We start from the raw sequence: 22,527 nt of genomic DNA, 5'->3' as shown, positions 1-22,527 counted from the left end.
AAGAGCATCAGCCTGAGGTTGCAATGAGTCAGTCTCAACCCTTCAGGTAAAGAGCATCACCCTGAAGTCACAATAGTACCGTGTCAATCCTTCATCCAAGGAGCATCAGACTGAGATCACAATGGGCCAGTCTCATTGTTTCAGGCAAGAAGCATCAGCCTCAGGTTGCAATGAGCCACTCTCATTCAGGTAAGGAGCACCAGCTTGAAGTCACAATATGTCATGAATACCTTTATTCATGCATTTATTCATTTACGGATTCATGCCATAAGAGTTATAGGTTTAGGTTTAGAATAGAGTTAAGATAGATAGGATTTATGGTGTGTTAAAATAATATGTTTTAATATGTGCTTTAATAGAAGATACTAGAAAGAGGTAGAGAGATCATGGCTAAAGAATGAGTTTGCTAGGATTGGAATGTGTGGGAATTGTCCTTCTAACAGAGGCTTGAGTTTAAAAGACTGCTCTGTAAAAGGAGGAGGAACATAGAGAGTTATTGGTATTTTTATATTGTATTATGTTGTTATGGGTTTATTATATTTTCATATAATCCCATATTAGATTGGGATTGATGGGATATATATATATATATATATATATATATATAGTTAAGCCATAATGTTAATTAAAACTGTTGTGTGGCTGAGTTCTGTGGTCCAAGACCACAGGTGCCGTGATTGAGAGAAGGCACATGAGAGCTTGTTTTTAGAAACGCTGCCACAATCCCAGATGGGATGACACTGCGCAGGAAAGGGCTATCCAATTAATTATCTTTATAGCCTAATTGGGTGGGGTTAATTGATATGGTTATAAAAATGATATGTTTATACTTTATTTCATTCCTGACAAAAAAAGTCACTTCTATTACATGTATCTTCTTCAATGAAAGCTGTTTCAAAGTACAGTACTGCCTTTCCTGTTGCAAGAGGGGCTGCAATTAGGAGCCTGACAGATATCTCTCTCCCATTCACCCTCCTATCCCAAAAGGGCTGGAGAGCATACCAAACCAACCACAGAACCTTTCCCTGCTCTTGTGTAATGCCAGGTTAGTGAAAAATAAAATGCACCTAGTCAATGATCTCCTACTGGACCAAGAGGCTGACCTGGCTTGTTTCACGGAGACATGGCTGGGTGATGATAGCTCAGCCACATGGGCTCAGGCCTTACCAGCCGGGTTCTCCATCAGTGAGCAGGTAAGAGGACGTCGCTTTGGTCCATGAAGACAATCTTGCTTTGGCCAGGATACCTATCCGTAAGATGGACCACATCTTGGAGCCCAAGATGCAGAGCTGGACTCAGGAGGGAAAGGCAGGAAAGGAAGACTCTAGAGTGTGTGTGTGTGTGTGTGTATTTTCCTCTGCTGTTTTTATGGCTGGGAATGGAGCTGTGGACTAAGGAGAGAAGAAAGGGTCAATTTTGGGCAAATTCAGAACTTCTGTGCATCAAAGAGTCCAGTGTGTTGAAATAGCAAAGAACTTTATTGAGAATACATAGAAGGAATTCAGTGTTTAAACCAGAACTACCCTCCCGAATCCAAAGAATATATTGAAACCCCAACACCTAAAACTCCTCCCTCTTCCAAACCTAGCCCCCACCTCCAGTTCCCACAGTCTATGCCCCACAGGAAACAAGGCCACCTTTGCCATTCCCACAAACTAGCCCTTTCTGTCAATACCTGCCCCCAACTTTCTTCAGCCAACATCCAACACATTGCAAAAGCTATAATTCCATAACTATTCTAGACAGCTCTAACAAATCCCAGCCCCCCATCTACCTAACCTATACCACGACCCACAATCCCCACCCAAATTTACAAACTAAAGAAATTAACTATACTATTAGCAATTAAAACCTAAAAATAACAAAATACAACTTTAAAACACAAATAGACATATCGACAGACAAAACTTACAAACAAAATCACAAGGGCCTTTTCTTAGCACCACTGGATTGAAAATATATTTTTTTGTATTCATTATTGACAATAATAATGTTAGTTCACTATTGGGATTTGTGTGGCTTCTCTCCTGTGTGGCCTCTCTGATGTGACACTAGGATTGACTTCAAATAAAAACCTTTCCCACAATGCTGGCATTTGTATGGCTTCTCTCTTGTGTGGACTCTCTGATGCCTCACTAGGTTTGACTTCTGAGAGAAACATTTCCCACAATGCTGGCATTTGTATGGCTTCTCTCCTGTGTGGACTCTCTGATGGATCACTAGGTCTGACTTCAAATAAAAACCTTTCCCACAATGCTGGCATTTGTTTGGGTTCTCTCCTGTGTGGACTTTCTGATGTGCCAATAGGTATGACTTTGAAGAAAAACATTTCCCACAACGCTGGCATTTGTACGGCTTCTCTCCTGTGTGGACTTTCTGGTGTTTCACTAGGTTTGACTTCTGAGAAAAACATTTCCCACAATGCTGGCATTTGTATGGCTTCTCTCCTGTGTGGACTTTCTGGTGTTTCACTAGGTTTGACTTCTGAGAAAAACATTTCCCACAATGCTGGCATTTGTATGGCTTCTTTCCTGTGTGGACTTTCTGGTGTTTCACTAGGTTTGACTTCTCAGAAAAACATTTCCCACAATGCTGGCATTTGTATGGCTTCTCTCCTGTGTGGACTCTCTGATGTGTCACTAGGAGTGACTTCAAATAAAAACATTTCCCACAATGCTGGCATTTGTATGGCTTCTCTCCAGTGTGGACTCTCTGATGCGTCACTAGGACTGACTTCATATAAAAACATTTCCCACAATGCTGGCATTTGTATGGCTTCTCTCCCGTGTGGATTCTCTGATGCACGACTAAGATTGACTTGTAGGCAAATTTTCCCCCACAATGCTGACATTTATGTGACTTCTTTCTTGCGTGGATTCTCTCATGACTGACAAGTGATTCTGTAAACAAGGAAAATGACAGACAAGACTAATCTCAGCATTAAGAGAGGAAGATGTTACCCCAAGATTTAGCCCCACGTTCACCCCTCCCTATTTCAAATTAGATTAATAAAGTTGGTGTGAGTGACCTGGGCATGACCCTGTTCTGGATGCCCCCAAATCCATATAATGATTGCATCCTTACTCATAGGAGCTACCAAAGAAGAGATTGAGGGAACTTTGATGAGGGAATCAGTGGAAGCAGATAGTCAAAGGACTGTTGAAAAAATATTCCATTCACCATGTGCAAAAATACTTTGATTGACAGGTGGCATAATATCCTGTGAGAGTGCCATAGAGTCCTGAGTAAGAAGCTAACTGCAGGGGTCCCTCCATGGTGTTTGGCACTAGGAGATGACTCACAAACAATACAGTATACAGCTGATATGCGGATTGGTGTGGATTAGATTGGAGTTGTGTGTACAAGAAAAGGTGAAGTTGATGGAAGTCAGAGAAGAGAGCTTGCAAATATTTGTATTATTATTTGTATGAAACCAATTGTGTTTCTGATTTATTTTTAAGTGAAAAGTGGCCAGTGTATTGCCAATATCTATATCTGGATATTAGTTTCCATACTCTGCTGTGTTATTCTTGAGCTGCATCTAGGAGTGTCACCCTCAGATTGCGCTGTATATTGGCTTGTGAACGCAATAGGAATTCAGAGCCAAGAAGGACCAAGAGCCAGTGTGCTAATCCTTTTTGTCTGAGATATTTCCACCAAGCACCCATTGCATTCAATTTGGTTTCAAACCATTCTCTCCCCCAGGAATCTTTCTAAAATGATATAAACCTTTTTGAACACTCAGTTTCTGACCCAAGAAACAATTACAGTATAAATATCTGCCCCGACTGACTGTTCTTCAACGTCATTCCAATTACAGACAGACAATCTGTCAGTTTACATGGCTAAACACCTCACTACACTCGCCAGCGCCACTTGCCATGGAAGTTACTGACTTCTCTCACCATTCTGGACCCTCAACAATTGCAATCAAGATCCACCTAGGTAAAGCCTCACACCATTCACCAATCCCACCTTTGTTACTAGTCTTTGCGTGTGTGTGTGTGAACACCTATATCTGTATATGCGTGTATAGGCCTGTATATTGCTTTTCCCCTAAATAAAACATAAAAACCTATTTCAAAAGCCTTTGGAGTTCTCTGTGCTCCGGGCCTGGTATAGTTGAACTGAATCCCAAGGTTGCTTTTGCCCCAACCAGACTATATGTCTGCTTTCAGCTAAGTACCACATTCCCCTAAAAGCACAGCACTTGGGAGTATCCTTCTCAGACTCCAGCATGTTTAGTAACAAAGGGCCTCTGGAATCAACCAAGGAACTAAGCAAGCTGAGGTAGGAAAAGAAACATTAGAAGACAAGCAGGTTTGTGTCCTCCTTTCCTCCCTTCATAGATTTTACTCATAATTGCTAAATGGAACCCCTAAATATATCTACAAACAAGGATTTGAGCCAATTCTCAGAAGTTCTCTCAAACCAGTTCTTAAAATATGTCAAGTTCATGGCTGTCAACCAATCCCCAAGGCCCCTCTCCTTTGGTGTCTCTCCAATAGTGCCTCACTAAACTACAAATTCAGATATTCTACAGGATGTTGCTATCACAATTAAACTGCACTTGAAAGGGATCTAGGACTCCTAAAGGCCAATGTGATTCTAGGCTGCATTAATACAAGTATAGTTTCTAGATCAAGGGAAGTAATAGTGCCACTCTATTCTGCTTTGGTCAGGCCTCACTTGGAATAATCCTCACTTGGAATAATTCTGAGCTCCACAATTCAGTTAGAACATGCCCAGATGAGGGCAACCAAAATGGTGAAGGATCTGGAAACCATCAAGCCCTATGAGGAGCAGCTTAGAGAGCTGGGTATGTTTACCCTGGAGAAAAGAAATTTAAGAGTGGATATGATATTCATGTTTAAATATTGGAAAGGGTTGTATTGAAGACGGAGCAAGCTTGCTTTCTGCTGCTACAGAGAAAAGGAGACACCACAATGCTTCTCCCCGACCATTTTTATTTTTTTATTTAGGTATTTATATATTTATTTGGGCTGGGGAGGAGATTTTGCTGGCCTTTCATTAGAGACCAGCATGTTAAAGGAAAACAGCATGCTCTGCTGGCTGTTGGGAGAGGAGGGGGCGGGGTTTAGCTTGCTTGGGGCTTCCCTGCCCAAACTCCTCTCACTTGGCTTCAAACGCTGGCCCACCCTCCCACCTCGACATCAGTGTGAAAATTAATTCTGGTCGCCTCGGGGCCGGGTAGGAATTTTCTCCCCTTTCCAAGGGTTTTTTCGCCTACCCCACACTGTTGGTTGAGGACTTTGACAATTGGCATGGGTGTGGTCATAAATAGGTTCCACGCATAGGCGGGGGGAGATAGATGTTTTGGTGAACACCTCGGCACCCTCCTAAAGGGTGAAGCTAGGTCTCTGGAAATCACGTTTAGGTCTTGCGAGTAAACGTGAAGGGAAAGAGACTTGCCTTGGGGCTGGCTTGAGATTTAAACCCTCACTTAAGTCTGGCGAGTTAAGTGGGGGAGTCTTGGGTTGGCCTTCTGGATGCCGGCCGGGGAGCAACCCAAAGTATGGATTGCCCTTGGGGCACAGGTGTTTTCGCCCTTTGGAAGCTGGGGAATTGGTCTTGGAGCAGACCATCTGCCAGCTGTTCCTACACAAGGTTCTCCCCCCTGGTTTTTTGCAGTTCTCGAAGAAATAAGTTTAAATAAGTTGAGTTAAATAAAGTTGCCCATTTTATAACCCATTTCTCTGTGTCTGGTCTCATTATTAATGAGTTGGTCAGCAATGGATGCAAGCTACAGGGAAAGAGGTTCCACCTAAACATTAGGAGGAACTTTGGGACAGAAAAGCTCTTCCACAGTGGAATATACTCCCTTAGAGTTTGGTGGAGTCCTCTTCTTTGGAGGCCTTTAAACAGAGGCTGGATGGTGCTAGGAATGTGTATTCCTCCATAGCAGAAGAGGGTTGTACTGTATGGCCCTTGTGGTCTATTACAACTCTATGATACTATAATGCTAGTGGATTCCGGTTCCTTACCCACTGAGGCCACATTCTCATAAGTCTCCATCATTATATAATTGTACATAAGCCGCTGCTTCTTCGTCAAGAGTTTCCATTCGTCCTCGGTGAAATATACTGCCACATCCGCAAAGGTCACCTGCAACAGAAAATAGCCCTCATCCACAGAGCGACTAAGCAAAAAGGGAGGAAAGCACATGGTGCATCCAAATATTATTTCATCACTTCACAATTCAGTACAGGAAATAAACTTTAAATTCTGTCAGCAAGAAAAACAAACTCCTGCCTTCGAGATCCAGTTTGTCTCGAATCCTTTCAATATAATATACAATATAATAAACAATATAATTTAGGCCATGGCTGGGATATAGAAGAAGGATTTGTGAGACTTCGGAAATACTCTGACCAAAAAACCCACAACAAACTTCAGGTAGTACAGAAAGTTTAATGAAGGGCTTGGGAGTAAGTATTCTTGCCATGTCTTTGTCGAAACTGAGGGTCCCCAATAGAGTCAGAACCTTAAAACCCCCCAAACCCTCCCCTTTGAGTTGATACCCTATTCTTCTGCCTTTGATGTAGAATTTCTCCCTTTGATCTGTAAGAGGGAAGGAGGGGGGTTTTGAGCATTTGGTTCCTGGCTCTTCTACCAAGTAGAGATCTAAGGCTGTATACATGTTGGGTTTCAGATTCCCAACAACCCCTCATAAACTGCCCGACTGCCATGCCCTATGTGCGCATGCTCTACGTGACCATCCGGCTTAGTCCCCATGGTGGCATTCCCCCTTATTCTTCACGTTACTATCTATCTACCAATCTATCTATATCCATCTATCCATCCCTCTATCTGTCTGTCTGCCTGTCTGTCTATCTGTCTGTTTGTTTACCTATCTATCGCTATCTATCGATCTATCTATCTATCTATCTGGCAGCATACACCCTGCATGCTATCTATCTATCTATCTATCTATCTATCTATCTATCTAGCAGCATACACCCTGAATGCTATCTATCTATCTCTCTATCTATCCATCTATCTCTCTATCTATCTATCTGGCAGAATACACCCTGAAGGCTTGACTGAAGGTGGATTCTGACAGGATTATGATACTCACTATCCCAACACATACAGTACATTTAGCCACCAAAGAATTATAGTGCATTTAGACATTTCTTGCCACATTTTAGAACGAAATGTCATTATTAAAAAACATTTCTGGGGAGCACTGTGGGCTTGAGGGCCACTGGACCCACCCCATATTTAGATCCAGAGATGTTCTCCCATAGCGCCCAATATTTGACAGATTGGAAAAGCAGGGCACATGTGGACAAGCAACCCAGAAGGCGGTGAAGATGGCCAAAGTTGATTATGAGAAAGATCACACAAGCTAGGAAGGGCACAGCAGTTTGCTTTTGCCTCAGTCTCCTGGGAAGGGCAATACCTTGCTTCCTTCTTTCCTCTTCTCTCCCCACTTTTGAGTTGATGGGGTGCAAACTGAATGGCACTCAGGAACTGAAGTGAGCTGAGAAGGGGGAAAGTGGGAGGAGGAGAGAGCAACTGGGACATTTTTAAAAGCCCCTGAAAAAGTGACAGTCCTGACAGAGGATTAACCAGGACTGTCTCTGCTAAACTGAGAGAGTATGTTCTCCGCTTGCTTTCATGAACTGGCCCAGCAGTGACACAGATGAAACTAATAGTCAAGAACCTCGACTCACCAAAGAGGTCTTGTACCTCTGCATCCTCTTTCTCTTGGAGCCCATCTCCCTCCGCTTGGCCTCTGTGTCGGCCATCACGTGGGCAGGGGTCCTGGTGATCTTGCACTTGGGCCTCTTCCAGCAAAAGGTGCCCCAAAGCTGTGTCCAAGGGGGCCAAGATGAAGTTCCTGAGAAATGAGACCAGAGATTCAAAAAACGACGCAAACTGGATCTCCTATAAAGAATTAATCCAAATAGATAGAACTGGTTATAGAGTAAAGACACGAGAAGATACTAATGATCGGGGTTATGATCTTTCATGGTTCTTTTACAGACAATTAAGAAAGCTCTTCCTAATGGATAAAAACAATACAGATTGGCAAATCAGATTCTGATCTGGAACAGGAAATAATGTTGACTTAAGAGAACAGCATCCTGCTGGTGAGATACACAAGTGACATATGCTTTTTTGGGGCCAATGCAGAGGTGGATATCCCCTTCCCCCCTCTGTTCCAAACAAAGCCCCCTGGACCTAGCATAGATTCACTGCAGATCCCCTACACAACAGATACTCCATGCCTTCTTAGAGTAGTGGGTGATTAGGGGATGGGGAATTGGAGAGGGCCCTGGTTATGTTCATGTAGATAGATGTGAAATGAGGGCATCATAAATACATAAATAAACAAATCATCTGCTGAAACCTCCAGAGGTCCCCAGTGCTTTCCCCCATCATCAGCCCCTTTCCTAAGAAGGCTGCGTCCACACTGCAGAAATAAGATACTTTGACACGACTTTAACTGCTCAGTGCTATGGAATCCTGGGCTTTTACCTTTGGGACACTTAGCCTTCTCTGCCAGAGAGCTCTGGTGCCACAACAGACTACAAATCCCAGGATTCCACAGGATAGAGCCAGGAGAGTTAACACACTTTAGAACAGGATTATTTCTGCATTGCAGATACAGCCTGATTTGGTTGTAAAAGGGAAGAAGCACCAAAGTTTTGTTTTTAGCTTCCTAATAACGGTTTTCCTTTAAAAAAAAAAAAAGCAGTCTGCTTATCTGTCTAATCCTTATTTTTATTGTTCTTGCTTGTTTCTATGTTTATTTGGTAATAATATGAGATGGTCTGGTCTGCCTCCTTCCTTCTTCCCTGAAAATCTCTTAATAAGGCAACTGGGGAGACGTTTAAAACCTCCCAAAGGAGCTACTTTTGGGCTAGTTTTGGGGGCAAGACTCCTCTTAGAAGCCAAAGCCCAATGTTTGGTAATAATAACAAGGCTTCTATTAAAACCATCCTTCCCATTTCTAATCCCTTTTAAAACCCATGTTCCCCAGAAAAGCAGAGCTGTGTAAGAAAACCCTCTCACAAAAGACACACAAAGGGACACACTTCCTTCCTTTAGGCTCAAGGTGCCTGATCTCCTTCTCCTCAGGGAGAGAAACAGGAGCCTCTCGGTTCAACTGAAGAGGCCTCAAAGAAGGTTCTGGAACATTATTCCCACAGTCACAAGTAGCAGAAAATGGCTGCCGGAACACAAAATGGCCGCCTCTGCCTCAGTGTTTGTCAGCTGGAGTCCTTCAGGGAACCCTTAATGGAGAATGAAAGGATTCCAAAGTCAAAAGGGAGCCCAAACATGATTTCCAAACCTTAACAACACCTAAAAATTATCCTGATGCTTCTATTGAAAGTAGAAACCTGGTCCCTCTACCTCAATACAATCAATAGTAAAAGATATTAATATTTTCTCCCCATCAAACCACTGCCTTCAACACATAGGCAGCACAGAATCAATACAAAATGAGCAGATCAATATCTATGGGACTGACAGGAGTAGATTGGGTCCCCTACTACAGCCCTACTACAGAGTCCTGACCGTTGAGGAACAACCTTGAGCAACTGAGGAACTGAGAGAGATGTGGTTCAAGCTGCAGGATTGTTGGAGACTGCACTTCCCAGGATGAGATGCATCCCTTTTGGTGCGTTTTATGTACAGGGGCTGACTAAAGAGGGATAAATTAAAGGTTCAATTGTTGACTGTTAAAATATACACTAAAAGAAGTCATGGGAATATTAATAGTGTACATGCAAATATCTAGTCATCTATAACGTCACCTTGCAAGCTTATAACTGTTGGGATCCTATGGATCAAGTAGCTCTTTCTTTGGTCCCAGGCAGACTGCCTTGTCCTGAGTCCTGGGGGGATGCCAAGGCTCCCCTGGAGCAGGAGAGTGGGGCTCCATAGGGCTCTGAGGCATGCTCTGGTGGGGATGCTGGGAAATGCAGTCCAACAATCTCTGCTGGGCCTTGCTTTGCCTACTCCTCCTGAACCAAACCGAAAGAGGAAATCTTGCTGGAGGACTTTGTGGAGCAGGAGAGATGTTTTCAGGGGGAAGCAGAGAAGGCAGATTATATGCAGGGAGGTCCTTGAGGGCAGGCTGAGCAGATGTCCTCCTTTCCCAGGATACGTCCTACATTTCAGCCTGCTGTCCAGGAGTAGTTACAAAAGGCATCCATTTTGAGCATGACTAAGAAGTATGAATGCACATTTCTCTGTGTTTTTAGCTTTTACTTGGTCATGCCCTCCATTTTCCTTGAACGTCTTCCACTTTGCAGTGCCTTGTCCTCCTTTGTGGGGAGGACATCTGGTCACCCTCCTTGAGGGTCTCTCCCCTGATAGAGCCATGGGTCCAGAGGGAAGGCCAGCCGTGACTCTCCAGGGCTAGTTTAGGATCAGGAGAAGGGAGGGAGAGGCTGTGAAGCCAAAACCTCAGAGTTCCTCCATGCAAAGCAGCTGCTCCAACCACTGAGCTATACTCCCTTCCCAATGGGTGCAGGAGTACAAAGCGGCTGCTGGCATTTTGTCTTCTCAATCCCCCCTGAATTGGTCTCCTATCCTGAGGCACAGCCCCACTCCTGCCCCACCAGATTCTTACGGAGAGGGCCCAGTTCAAGGGGGAGAGGAGTGTGTCTGTTCATACTTTTTGCGAGAGTCAAAGTTTTAAAGAAAGATATTCCTTTGTTTTTGTTTTCTGACCAAACACCAAATGTAAAGACTTTCCCACCTTGGCAGGGGATGGGACCAGATCAGTGGTGTCCCTAGGGTTGGTGTCACCCGGTTTGGTCACTCCTGGTGTTACTCCCATTGACCCCTTCCTCCTCCCATGTCACACCAAACCGAAGCCTTAGTAATGCTTTTTTCCCACTAATGTTACTTGCAAATCATAATTCCCATATTCCGCTGAATGTAATGCTAATGGTTGTGACAGAAACAAATTGCAAAATTAAAATGATACCTTCAAATTACAATATCATAGGCACAACCTAAATGTATTTACATATACCCAGTGAAGATTTGGTGAAAATAGGATGTTTCAAAAGAACAATTTAAAAGTATATTTTTTTAAAGTTCACTTAAAATCAAATAAGATTAACATTTAGAACTGTTGTTCTTCCAGGCAGCAGAGCCCATCTCCTCCATGACCTCCTTCTTGATCAGAGGAGGGGGATGAAGGGGAGATCATGGCCACCTTTACTTGGGGGGGGGGGGTATCTTCATGCCACGGACCAAGCCCCCTCCTGGAAAGAAAGCATCCTTTGAGGCCCTTTGTCCTTCCTCACATGGCCCCCTTTCCCGCCTCCTCTCTCTACTTCCTGACCCCCCACTAGGCCTGCCCCCCACAACCGCCATTCCTCTCCTGGAAATGGGACTGGGGGCTCTTCTTCTCTCCCTCCAAACTCCAGGCCTTTCCCAGCTCCCATCTTGCCCTTTGGAGGACGGAGCGGAGGACTGGAGTCCTTCCGGGGGGGACCTAAACCATGCAGACCCCCTGCTCCTCTCCTCAGGCCCCTTCACTAAGAGCATCCATTAAAGAGCATTAAAGGAGCATAGAGTTGGGAGAGACCACATGGCAAATGGCAATGGAGGGCAGAAGGTGACAATGCCTAGGAAACTCCTTTGAGTCCCAGCCATAGTAACTCCTGGTAGTAAATAGTCCAGGAGCTGAGGGGCTCTCCTTTCCCAAAGTGGGGGGTAAGGACCGGTTCTCATGGGACTGTGGCCCCATGACCTCTTGGCAAATCTATGGGAGACGCTGCCTCCAAGAGCATTGGAGGAGTCTCTGGCTGGAAGGCCATCTCTTCAGAGGACTTGGAGGGCAGAATGGGGCTGACTGTTTGGCCCTTGGGGCTCCCTTCCAGCCCTAGGAGCCTACGAAGCCTACCTTACAAGGCTGTTGTGGGAGTTAATCACAAGACAATTACTACACAAGAATGGCCACATTTAGCAGCTTACAATAAAAATATCCATACAGTACCATAACAACATCTTTCATTATATCCCAAACCCTTCCTAACACTCACATCCAAAATAAAATACCATTAAATTATTGGACAGTTATTAGGACAATTATTAAAAATAGGGACAGGAGCAAAGCCTGATGTTTGTGAAGAATAATAATAAGGCTTGTATTAAAACTATCCTCCCCATTTCTGATCCCTTTTAAAACCCATGTTCCCCAGAAGGAGCAGAGCTGTGTAATAAGAAAACCCTCTCAGAAAAGAGACACAAAAGACACACTTCCTTTTGGCTCAAGGAGCCTGGCCTCCTTCTGACTCTGGAGCCTCTGTTCAACTGAGGCCTCAGAGAAGGTTCTGGAACATTATTGCCCACAGTCGGAAGCAGCACAAAATGGCCACCAGAACACAAAATGGCCGCCAGAACACAAAATAGCTGACAGAACACAAAATGGCTGCCAAAACACAAAATGGCCACCAGAACACAAAATAGCTGACAGAACACAAAATGGCTGCCAAAACACAAAATGGCCGCCAGAACACAAAATAGCTGACAGAACACAAAATGGCTGCCAAAACACAAAATGGCCACCAGAACTCAAAATAGCTGACAGAACACAAAATGGCTGCCTAAAAACAAAATGGCCGCCAGAACAGTAAATGGCCGCCTCCGCATCAGCACTTTGCCGTTGGCAGTTGGAAGCCTTTAGGGAATCTCTAATGGGGGATAAAAGGCCCCCAAAGTCAGAAGGGACCCCAGACAGAGTGGCCAGAGGCCTGGACTGCAAAGTACTTCCCATATTAACCTGTTCTGAGCCCAGAATAAGATAGAGGCTTTTAAGTTCTGCAGAATTCTTTTTGGTCAAGAAAGGCTGAAATGGGGAAGGCAAAGGCCAAAAGTCCCCAAGTGAGGGTAGGACACACTTCTCTAATTGGTGCCAATTGAGTTTGACGCACAAAAGTCATTTGTCCTCCATAAACTCAGGAGAGAAGAGAATACGAGTGACTAGAGTTGAAAAGGATCCCCCAAAGGCCATGCAGTCCAGCCTCCTTGTGACATGCAGGAATAAGCAGCACAAAATGGCCTCTGTTACACAAAACGGCTGCCAGAACACAAAACGTTCACCAGAACACAAAATGGCTGTCCCTGCCCCAGCGCTTGCCAGCTGACATTTCAGGCCTTCAGGGAAGAGAGAGAGGCTGAGGGGAAGAGTGGAAGGAGGTCCTGGAGGGGGGGGTCTTGGGAGATAAAGAGCCTTCCTGAGATATTCAGTGTTCGCTTCATAACAAATGGGTTTCTGGCCTCATAAAGGATTTGGGGCAAACTTGAGCTAAAAGGCAGTAGTAGCCTTTTCTCTTGCCAATGGGATTTAACGTGTATTTCCTGGACTGGATCTCCCAGCATCCACATCGCCAGAAAGAAGAGGGGTCCTGCCCTGCAGTAAGGCCCTTCCAATCCCTCTTAACCAAGGATTACAACTCCCATGTCTTTCTTTCTTTCTTTCTTTCTTTCTTTCTTTCTTTCTTTCTTTCTCCCTCCCTAGCTGCCTTGTGTTAGTGGCGTTACTTCTCTTGTTCCCGTTGTCTGCCTCTGTTGTTTCTGACTTATGGCGACCCTAAAGGAAGCCCTTCGCAGGCTTTTCTTGCCAAGATTTGTCCAGAAGTGGTTTTGCAAGAGCCTCCCTCTGAGGTTGAGAGAGTGTGACTTGCCTAAGGTCACTCAGTGGGTTTCCGTGGCCAAGAGATCATTCAAACCCTGGGCTCCAGGGTCATAGTCCAATGCTCCAGGCACTAAACCACAGTGTCTCTTTCTTGAGGCTTTGTCATGTTTTGTGGCGTAGCTCCAAGTCATTGCCGACTTCTGGGGAGCCTCTCCTGGGGTTTTCCTGGCAAGAGTTGTTCAGAGGAGGTTTGCCATTGCCTACCCTGAGGCTGAGAGAGTGTGACGTCTTGCCCAAGTGACCCACCTGGTTTCATGGAGGAGTGGGGCACTGGACCCTGGCCCAAAGAGTTGTAACCCAACCCTCAAATCACTGCACCACACTGTCTCCCATTCCCATGTACAACCTGTGAAATAACTGCAGACTTTTTTATGTTCTTCATGTGTGTCTTTATGTCATTTCCAACTTATGGCAACCCTAAGGCAACCTTATCATGGGGTTTCCTTGGCAGGTTTCTTCAGAGAGGGCTTGCCATTGCCATCCTCTGAGGCTTAGAGAGTGTGACTTGCCAAGGGTCACCTAAGTCCAAAACACACTGCAGCAATAATCCAATCTCAGACTGCTTTAACTGCCCTGGCTCATTCCTAGGGAATTCTGGGAAATGTAGTTTTGTAAGACATTGAGCCTTCTCTGTCAGAGAGCTCTGCTGCCATAATAAACTCCAGTTCCCAGGATTCCCTAGCACTTGGCCAGGACAGTGAAAGCGCTCTCAAAATGGACTATTGCTGCTGTGTGTTTTGGACGTTACTTGGCCGCAAACTGTCCATAACCTGCAATGCATCTCCTATTTCTATTGGCAGTCCCTCCCAACACTTTCTCATTTCCTCCCCAAACCAAACCAAAGCTGGCAGATGGAAAGAGGTTTTAAAGCAGCATTTAAATACGCCATATTTGTTTTTAAACAACTAAATATCCCATATGCTATTATCAGTTTTTTAGGTATTATTACAGAAAGACGTAGAGAGCAAACTCCTCAAGTACCTTTATTTTCTGGAGTGAGATGGGCTTTTCCAACTGACTCACTGTGATGATCTCCGGTGGTCCAAGCAGCCAAACTGCAGCCCTGTAATAATAATAATAATGATAATAATAATAATAATAATGCTTTTATACCCCTCTCTTCATCCAAAAGGCTATCAGAGTGTCTTACAAATTGTTAATTAGACATTTAGACATTATGGCTCTTAGCCCAGCAGACCCTTAAATTCCTTAAATCACGCTGCCTCCACCCAGTGAATTATAAAAGGATTTCCCTTAACCTACACTGGGACCAGTTAAGGAACCTTATTTCTACTTCTTTACTGATCTTCCCAAGCATCAACCGAGCCAAGACATGTGTAAAAGGAGTGTCGAGTAGTAGATACTCCAAGGAGATATGTATTATAAATAATAAATATAACTAAATTATAAGTCATGCAAGATATTTCATACAAGGGATTAAAACAAATAAATAAACCCAAGCGTCCAATTCTGAGACTAACTTCCAAGATCCGCTCTTTAACTCTCTCTCTCTCGATCTCCAACCGACACAATTCCCCCAACTGTCTCTTGGTCTCTCAGGCCTTATATCTCCTTCTCACGGAAGCTTCCAGAAGAACCTTTATCTTGCTCTCTGATTGGTCAAGAGAGCCTTCCGTAGCAGTGATGTCATTCTGCATTTGCATAAACCTCCCTTTACTGCCTGAAGAAGACCTCCATTGACTGGAGCCCAGTCATTACACAAACACTTCAAGGGTTTCTGCCTAACGGCGACTAAACCGCTTCTAAACTGCGTCCAAACCGCTCCTAGTCTCCTGGACACTCAGAAACGCCTCGCAAACGAAGCTGGAAGCGGTGTACCGTAAGTGGAGAGATAAGACACATGGCTTAAGGAAAGCTAGAGCGTCCGGCAACAGAGCCATAATGGAGTCAATTAGCGCTAGCTGTGAAGACAAAGAAGGAGAAGTAATTTTGGGGCGATCTATTCTGCCTCCTTTGGATTCTACTATTCTTTCAGAAAGGGTTTTTCTTTTTGAATTTCCTGTCTGATTTTAACTCATAACGTTTCTCCTTTTTCCCTGGCAGCAATGAAGATTGGGGCTAGATATATTGCCGATATTGCTGTTGATTGCTTTGAGGATGCCCTCATTTAGTTATAGTTTTGTTGTCTATATTTTAACCGAATTGAATTTTATACCTTTTACATGCAAGAGTATTATGTAATTTACTTGTGTTGTACTTTTATTATGCTGTTCCTACAGCTGTATTGTATTTTAACATTTTGTATGCAAATGGCCTTTGTTCTAAGTATTAATAACTGATTGATTGCTAATGTTATAATTGCAAGGCTTAATGGATTTGTTGCTTCAACTGGCAAAGATTGCAGGGGAATCACTCTCTACTCTGGATCCTCCATCTGGCTAGAAACAAGGAGGCTAAATTACATCTTCTTCATCCTGTCTCTCCGAGGAAGAGGAAAAGAATATTCTACTCAGTTCCCAATGATCTGGGAAGAGCCAGTTAAAAATGGCAATCATCGTTTCCACACAGGAAAATATATTGTGAATCATTGAATGACAAGCTGAAAGCAACTCTGGTTGGTACTTTATGCATTAGGCTAAATGGCGTTGCTAGAGGCCCTGCCCCAGGAGCTAGGATTCAGCTCCCAAACCTCAGTCCTGGGACGATTCAGGGAGAGCTTATGGGAGCCAATGGGGAACGTTGCCTTCTCCTCCTGGTTGCTTTCCTGCACTCTTTTGTCAGGCTTGAAGACAACACAAGGTCAGTTCATGTAGTAATTCTGGAGGAAGAAGAGAGTTAAACTGCAAATCAACCCTCGGATGGGATGGGTTGGGAAAGAAGGGCTCAGGCTCTTAGACGTTTCCTGACCGCTTTTAATTTCCCAGTGAGAGTGGGTTTGTTCTTCATTGGAATCCTATTCTTGGGGTTTACAGACAAGAGAGTCTTCTTAAATAAGGGTTTATCCCAAATCCCTCTGCTCCCCCCCCCCCCCCAGAGAACATGGCTTCCCTTTGACATCTAGCTATGATGCTGAGTAGTACTACACAAAGATTTCCCCATCTCCCTTCTTGAAATGGTTCTGGTTCTGGAGGGAGAAAACCAACCCTTCTTTCCACAAAGTGTTGGCCAGCCTTGCTCCAAGATGCCATGACAGTCCCTGGTGTAGAGAGGCCTGTGGGGAGGATGGCATGGACCCACGGAGGGTGGTTTTCCCCACTGTCTCTTGGCTAAAGAGAGCCCCCGTGTCGAGAGGCAGGTGGCCGTTTCCTTCTGAATCCCAGCTGCCCAGGAGGAGAGCAACCTCAGCAGAGGAAGGCTCTCCCTTTGGAGCAATGGAAAGGCATTTCTTGGCCTGGGTCTTCCTGGGAAAAGGAGACGGGGCTCGCTGCCCTTTTTCTGGACCCTTGGCTTATTTGGCTGTTTAGTAGGCTAGCGCAAGCTGAGCTTATGGCAGAAGGAGGAGAACCGGCTAAAGATGTTCTTCAGAGGCAAAAAGGAAAGACTGGTTTGTCCTCAGAAACCCACCTTAGGATGGGAAAGGAGACAGACCAAAGAGGCCATTCTGTACTTTCCAGTCCCCAAAGGCTTGCTCTTGCATGTGGGGATGAGCTAACCACAATCCATGTGGGATTTGCAGCATAGAGAGAGGCATTTAGAAATCCAAGCCAGAGAGACCTAGTGCCTCGTAAACTACACATCCCACCATTTCATAGCATGTAGGCATTAAAACTCCAAAAAGAAACAGTGCTGTGACAGTGTAGTGTGAAAGAACCCTTTGATTCCTCTTTATCTGTTTACACTACATCTTACGGGATCCTGGGATTTGTAGTGTAGTCGGCACTAGAACTTTCTTGCAGAAAACTCCAAGTATCCCTTCCAAATGTGCAAAGCCTGAGGGATTCCCTACAGTGATGTCATATCACTTAAAGTAGAATCCTTGTAGTGTAATTCTCTGGGCATCAGCCCAAAGGAACCATTTCATAGGAGCTGTTGAAATCCACATTCCTGTTGGAGTACTCTGCAAACACAGCCAATAACTTCAAGAGGCTGAGAGGTCTGTCCCTTTCTCTTCCTGCCAGACCCTGAAACCAATCCTGGCCAGTTCCATCAGGGCTAGCCTGCAAGAAGAAACTCTTCCGTCTATAACTGTCGTCTTCCGGCCTGCGAGGGAGTTGACCAGGCAGGCCGAGCTCCATCAGGGCTAGCCTGGAAGAAGAGACTCCTCCCTCCATAACTGCCATCTTCTGGCCTGCAACAAATCCCAGCCCCCCATCTGTCCAAAGGAGGGCAACTAAAATGTTGAAGGGTCTGGAAGGCTGAGAGAGTGAGGCTTGCCCAAGGCTTCAGTCCTTTTGAAAGCCTTTTTGCTTTGTCTTCTAGAAGGTGTTGCTTCTTGCACTGAAGAATGAGAGGAACCTTGTGCCAACCAAAAGGTTAACATTCTCTGGAGTTATGTCTGATAATATGTATATATAGGATTGCAATACTTGTTCATTTATTAAAAGTTGTTTAGTGCATCCCATATCATAGAATCTCATAGCTATGTCTCTTAATAGCAGTTAACCAAATTAAAGAGTATATAAAACAAAAACATGAAACAAGCTAGACAAGGAAACTGTTAAATGGATTTGTAATTGGTTGACTGGCCTTTTCCCCTTACATTAGAAAAGAGGTAGAGAGCAAACTCTTCAAGTATCTTTATTTTATTTTCTGTAGTGAGATGGGCTTTTCCAACTGACTCACTTATAATTACTATTAACTATTAATAAGTCCTTCTTTCTGGGAATGGCTCAAGCCCTTAAAGGCTCAGGCCCCTTCCTCCTCCTCCATTTTCTCCTCTGGAGGGACTGAGCATGCTCAGTGGCAGCCAGGGCAGCCATCTTCCTTCAGGGCAGAGGGGCTTCAGTGGCTGCTACTGAGCATGCCCAGATCTCTTGAGGAGCATCCTCAGTACTCTCCCTCCCTCCCTTGGTGTTTCCATGGCGACAACAGACTCTGCCTGGCAACAGTGAAGGAGGCCATTGTCAGAGGCACAAAGACACTCCTCTGGGGGGATGACATCACTGGTGGGCAACCGTCCAATCAGAGGGCAGCTGTTGGGGAAGAAGCTTCTAGAAGGTGGCTGCTGAGACTAGAGAGGCCTGAATGGGGTTCTAGGAGGCTGTGGCTTTGACCATTGGCTGCTTAGGAAGAAGAAGGGCTCCTTCTGGGTCTCCTTGGCAGGGAAGGGAAGGTGGGGCCTCCATGGGGCACTCCCCAGTTTGGTTCCTCTGTGAGAATGAGGACTGGAGGGGAAGAGCTCCATTTTGGAGCCAGAGATGGGGGGATGGGGGGGCCTTCTGTAGGGAGGCAGCTTTGGGGCTGGAAGCAAGGAAGGCCCCTTCTCCTCCTCCTCCTCCTTCCTCCAAAAAGGACAGAAAGGCTCCTCTGGCTGCCAGGCCTCCTCTTCCTTCTTGGGGGTCTCTGTGGGTCTATGAGATTTCAGAGGGGAATCAAAGGGTGTCTCTGTGTGAATATATACATCTGCTTCTGTTCAGGCAAAAGAGGACCATCTCTGGTGTTGAAGCTCTTTCCAGACTCCTCTCCAAAGGCTGGATCCTGGAGGGAGAGGGCTCTGGCTCTGTTTCCTTCATTGCAAACAGTTGCTCTTCTTTCAACTGGGATGGACATCCTATTGCCCACCAGATGTTGACAGACTACAGCTCCCATCATCCCCTTGGACAGCATAACAAATAAAAGAAGGATGCTGGGAGTTGTAGTACACTGACACCTGGAGGCCAAAAGAAATCCCATCCCTAGTTTAGGACTAAGCCTTGTGCGTAATCCCAGCTAGAGGGGTTTGGGGTTGGTTTTCTTAATGAAGAAAGAAGGAACCCAAGACAAGAGCCTTTTCCTGTTCCTTCATCTGTTCAGTTGGCTTCACTCTGGAGCAACCCTAAGAAGGAGGGAACGCCAAAGACCTTGTTATTAACTGACTGAACAAGGTCTTGCAAGCTGAAAGTCTTCCTTTCCTTGACTCAGTCCACCTCCAGCCACTCTTTATCTTTCCTGATGCCTTCCACTTTACTGACCATCCTCCTTTTTTCCAGGGAGTCATGTCATCTAACTATCTGCCCAAAGTACAATAGCCTCATTGATTTATTTGATCTTCTAGGAAAGGTTGAGGCTTGCTTTGCTCTGAGAGCCATTGAATTCTATCTTTGGTGGTCCATGGAAGACTGCATAACTGTTGCACATGTAAAACACCTCCATTTGTACTTTCTGCAGGTGTGCAAAGAACCAAGATGGCCTCCAAAGGAAGGAAGAGAGGAGAAACTACCCTCAGTTCCTCCTTCGAGGAAGAAAATGGAGGAAAGAAGACCTTGGGACAGTAAATGTTCAGCCCTCCTTTTTTGAAGTGGAGCCATTGGGAATTTGAGAGACTGGGATGCAATGGGGGTCAGTTATGTACAATCCTCTGTCTTTCAGTGATTAGTTGATCCGTGGTCCCTGCCATCTTGCCCTTGCTTCCCCTCCCAGCCAATCAGGGCCAGGGATGGATTGAGGGATTGGGATTCCAGCCAATCAGGACCAGGGATGGATTGAGCGACTGGGATTCGAGCCAACCAGAGTCAAGGATGGCGGGAGGGATTGGGATTCCAGCCAATCAGGGCCAGGGATGGAGGGAAGGACTGGGATTTCAGCCAATGATGGCCCCTCAGAGTGTCCTCAGGAGGACTTCTTCTGTTCCTGCCTTTGTCCTTCTGTGGAAAATTGATTAAGGGAGAAAAAGATGACAAATGCAATGAACTATAAGGAAGGTTATTGTTGGGGTATCTTTCCCCTTTTTGTTGATTTGTTTTTAGTGGTTTTAATTCTGTGGAGAGTTTGTTTAATTGGGTTTTAGGAATAACCTTTTGAGGTCTTTACTTATGTTTTTGCATATTCTTTGGTCAGCATTGGTTTTAATTCTTCTTAGCCACTCCTGCAGTCCCAGGGCTGGGGAAAAGACAGAAGGTGGGTGGGTGGAAGAATGATGGTGAAAGCAGAGGAGGAGAAGGATCCACTCTTCTCAGAGCCACCTCCAGCTCTGTCCTGTTTTGCCCCTGCAAGGCTAGCCAACCCTCAGTCCAGAATCTCAGTGTTTCAAGCACTGAGTGAAAGGGAGAAGGGATGGTTGTCTCACCAAGTCCTGTGTAGCAAAAGCAGTGGTGGCATAATCCAGTCCACGTTCATCACGAGGCTTCAGTCATTCCAGTCCATCAGGTTCAAAGGGGAAATCTGAGAGTCCTCCAGGCAGAATTCCAGGTAACAGGCATTCAGCCAACATTCAAGGCAAGAGCAAGGTGTCTCCCAAGCACCACGGATGGTTCTCAACCATGCTGGACCGAGGGAGGTGCTGGGATATTTCTAACCCATCTGGGTCTCGCATGTTCTAGCTGTTGGCTTCCTACTTAACCATAGAGAATGCCCTTGTCTCTCTTTTTCCTGGGGTCTCTCTGTGGGAGTAGGCCCCAGTCAATCTGGCTCAGGAGGAGGGAAACCTTGCTGCTGGGAACCTGACCCTGGGACTGGCTGCAGGCTTACCTCCAGAGGATCTGGACAGTGGCTGCAGCCCTGGCTTGTCCCTGGGATCTCAGCCTCCACCTCAGACTCAGAGGACAGGCCTGGCTCCTGGCGGCAGGGCATGGCAAGCCCTCACCTGGAGCGCCACCTTCATTTCAAACCCCAAAGGGGGAAAGTTCCCAGAGACCTTCCCTGCAGAGTCTTGTAGGGCCAATTGGCTGTGAGGTTTGAGGTGCTTCTGGTGAGATGCAGTTGTAGGGCAACACATTTGGAAGGCACCCATTTGGGGAAGAGGAAGAGAGAGGGAGGTGCGGCGGAGAGCAGGAGCCGGAATCAGCTGTTCCTCTGGATAGAACTGGATTGCAGCTCCCAGCAGCGTCTAGAAAACATGGCCAATGGTGAGGGAGAGTGGGAGTTGCAGTCCATCAACATCTGAAAATCTACCTGATTCTATCCCTGTTGGAAAGGTTGGGTTGCTTTTAAGGAGTTTGTGGGGGGTGGCTTGCCCCCAAATTTGTTGGGCAATCAGCTCAGGACTGGCATCTCTGCCAGGATAATGTTCCTGCCACCCTCACGCTTGACCTCGCCTGAGCCAGGGAAGAGCTGCCACACTCAGAGGCATTCCTCGTATATTTGTGCAAATCATTCATCAATCATCCCTCTCTTCCACAGCCTTTTGGGGTCCAGCAGAGCTGCTGGACAAGCAGAAGAGGGTGAGGCTCGCTTTCTCTAGCCAGACCCATAACTTCAGCACCCCTTCCCAGTAGCGCACTACGTGACGCCCCCCCCCCTCCTGGCAATGCCCTTGGCCATCTTTCTGGCCTGGGCCAGTCAGGCACTGGGCCGTCTCCTTTCCTGATCTCTCACACCAAGTTATAGTCGGTGCCCTGACTGAGCTGTTCTGGCCAGTGCTGGAGGAAATGCTTGCCTTTGCGTGGAATGGGAATCTCTGGCTTCAATAATCTTATTCAAATAAAAGTACCGTCAGTCCTCGGTATATGCTGGGGTTTGGTTCCAGGTCCCACGGTGGATGCCAAAACCCACACATGCTCAAGTTACAGTGGACCCTTGTTATACGCTGGGGTTTGGTTCCAGGATCCCGTGTATTACAAAATCTGTGTATGCTCAAGTGCTGTTCAATAAAATGACATAGCAAAATGGTGTCTCTTATAAAAACATGGAAAATCAAGGTCTGATATTTGAAATTTATACTTTTTAAAAACATTTTCAAACCGTATATGCTTGAATCTGTGTATAAAATAATCCGTGTATAAGAAGGGCCAACTGTA

At 45.5% G+C, this 22,527-nt stretch overlaps 2 protein-coding genes across 2 annotated transcripts in view; one reads left to right on the top strand and one right to left on the bottom strand.

The window, feature by feature from the left end:
• The window catches only part of LOC149275737 (uncharacterized), a 103,925-nt gene that overhangs the window by 22,152 nt on the left and 59,246 nt on the right, over positions 1-22,527 (top strand). The gene's annotated exons all lie outside the window — the stretch shown is intronic.
• Positions 1,652-22,527, bottom strand: part of LOC149275739 (uncharacterized) — a 38,900-nt gene continuing 18,024 nt past the window's right edge. The window contains exon 3 of the mRNA XM_089504369.1: positions 1,652-2,817. Within this exon, the coding sequence (XP_089360495.1) occupies positions 2,002-2,817 (816 nt within the window). The 3' untranslated portion in view covers positions 1,652-2,001. The remainder of the gene's footprint in view (positions 2,818-22,527) is intronic.

Source organism: Sceloporus occidentalis, unplaced genomic scaffold (assembly GCF_023333645.1).
Source record: "Sceloporus occidentalis isolate IW3139 unplaced genomic scaffold, rSceOcc1.0.p SCAF_268, whole genome shotgun sequence".
NCBI classification, from domain to species: Eukaryota; Metazoa; Chordata; class Lepidosauria; order Squamata; family Phrynosomatidae; genus Sceloporus; species Sceloporus occidentalis.
This window is presented reverse-complemented; position numbering and strand designations above follow the sequence as displayed.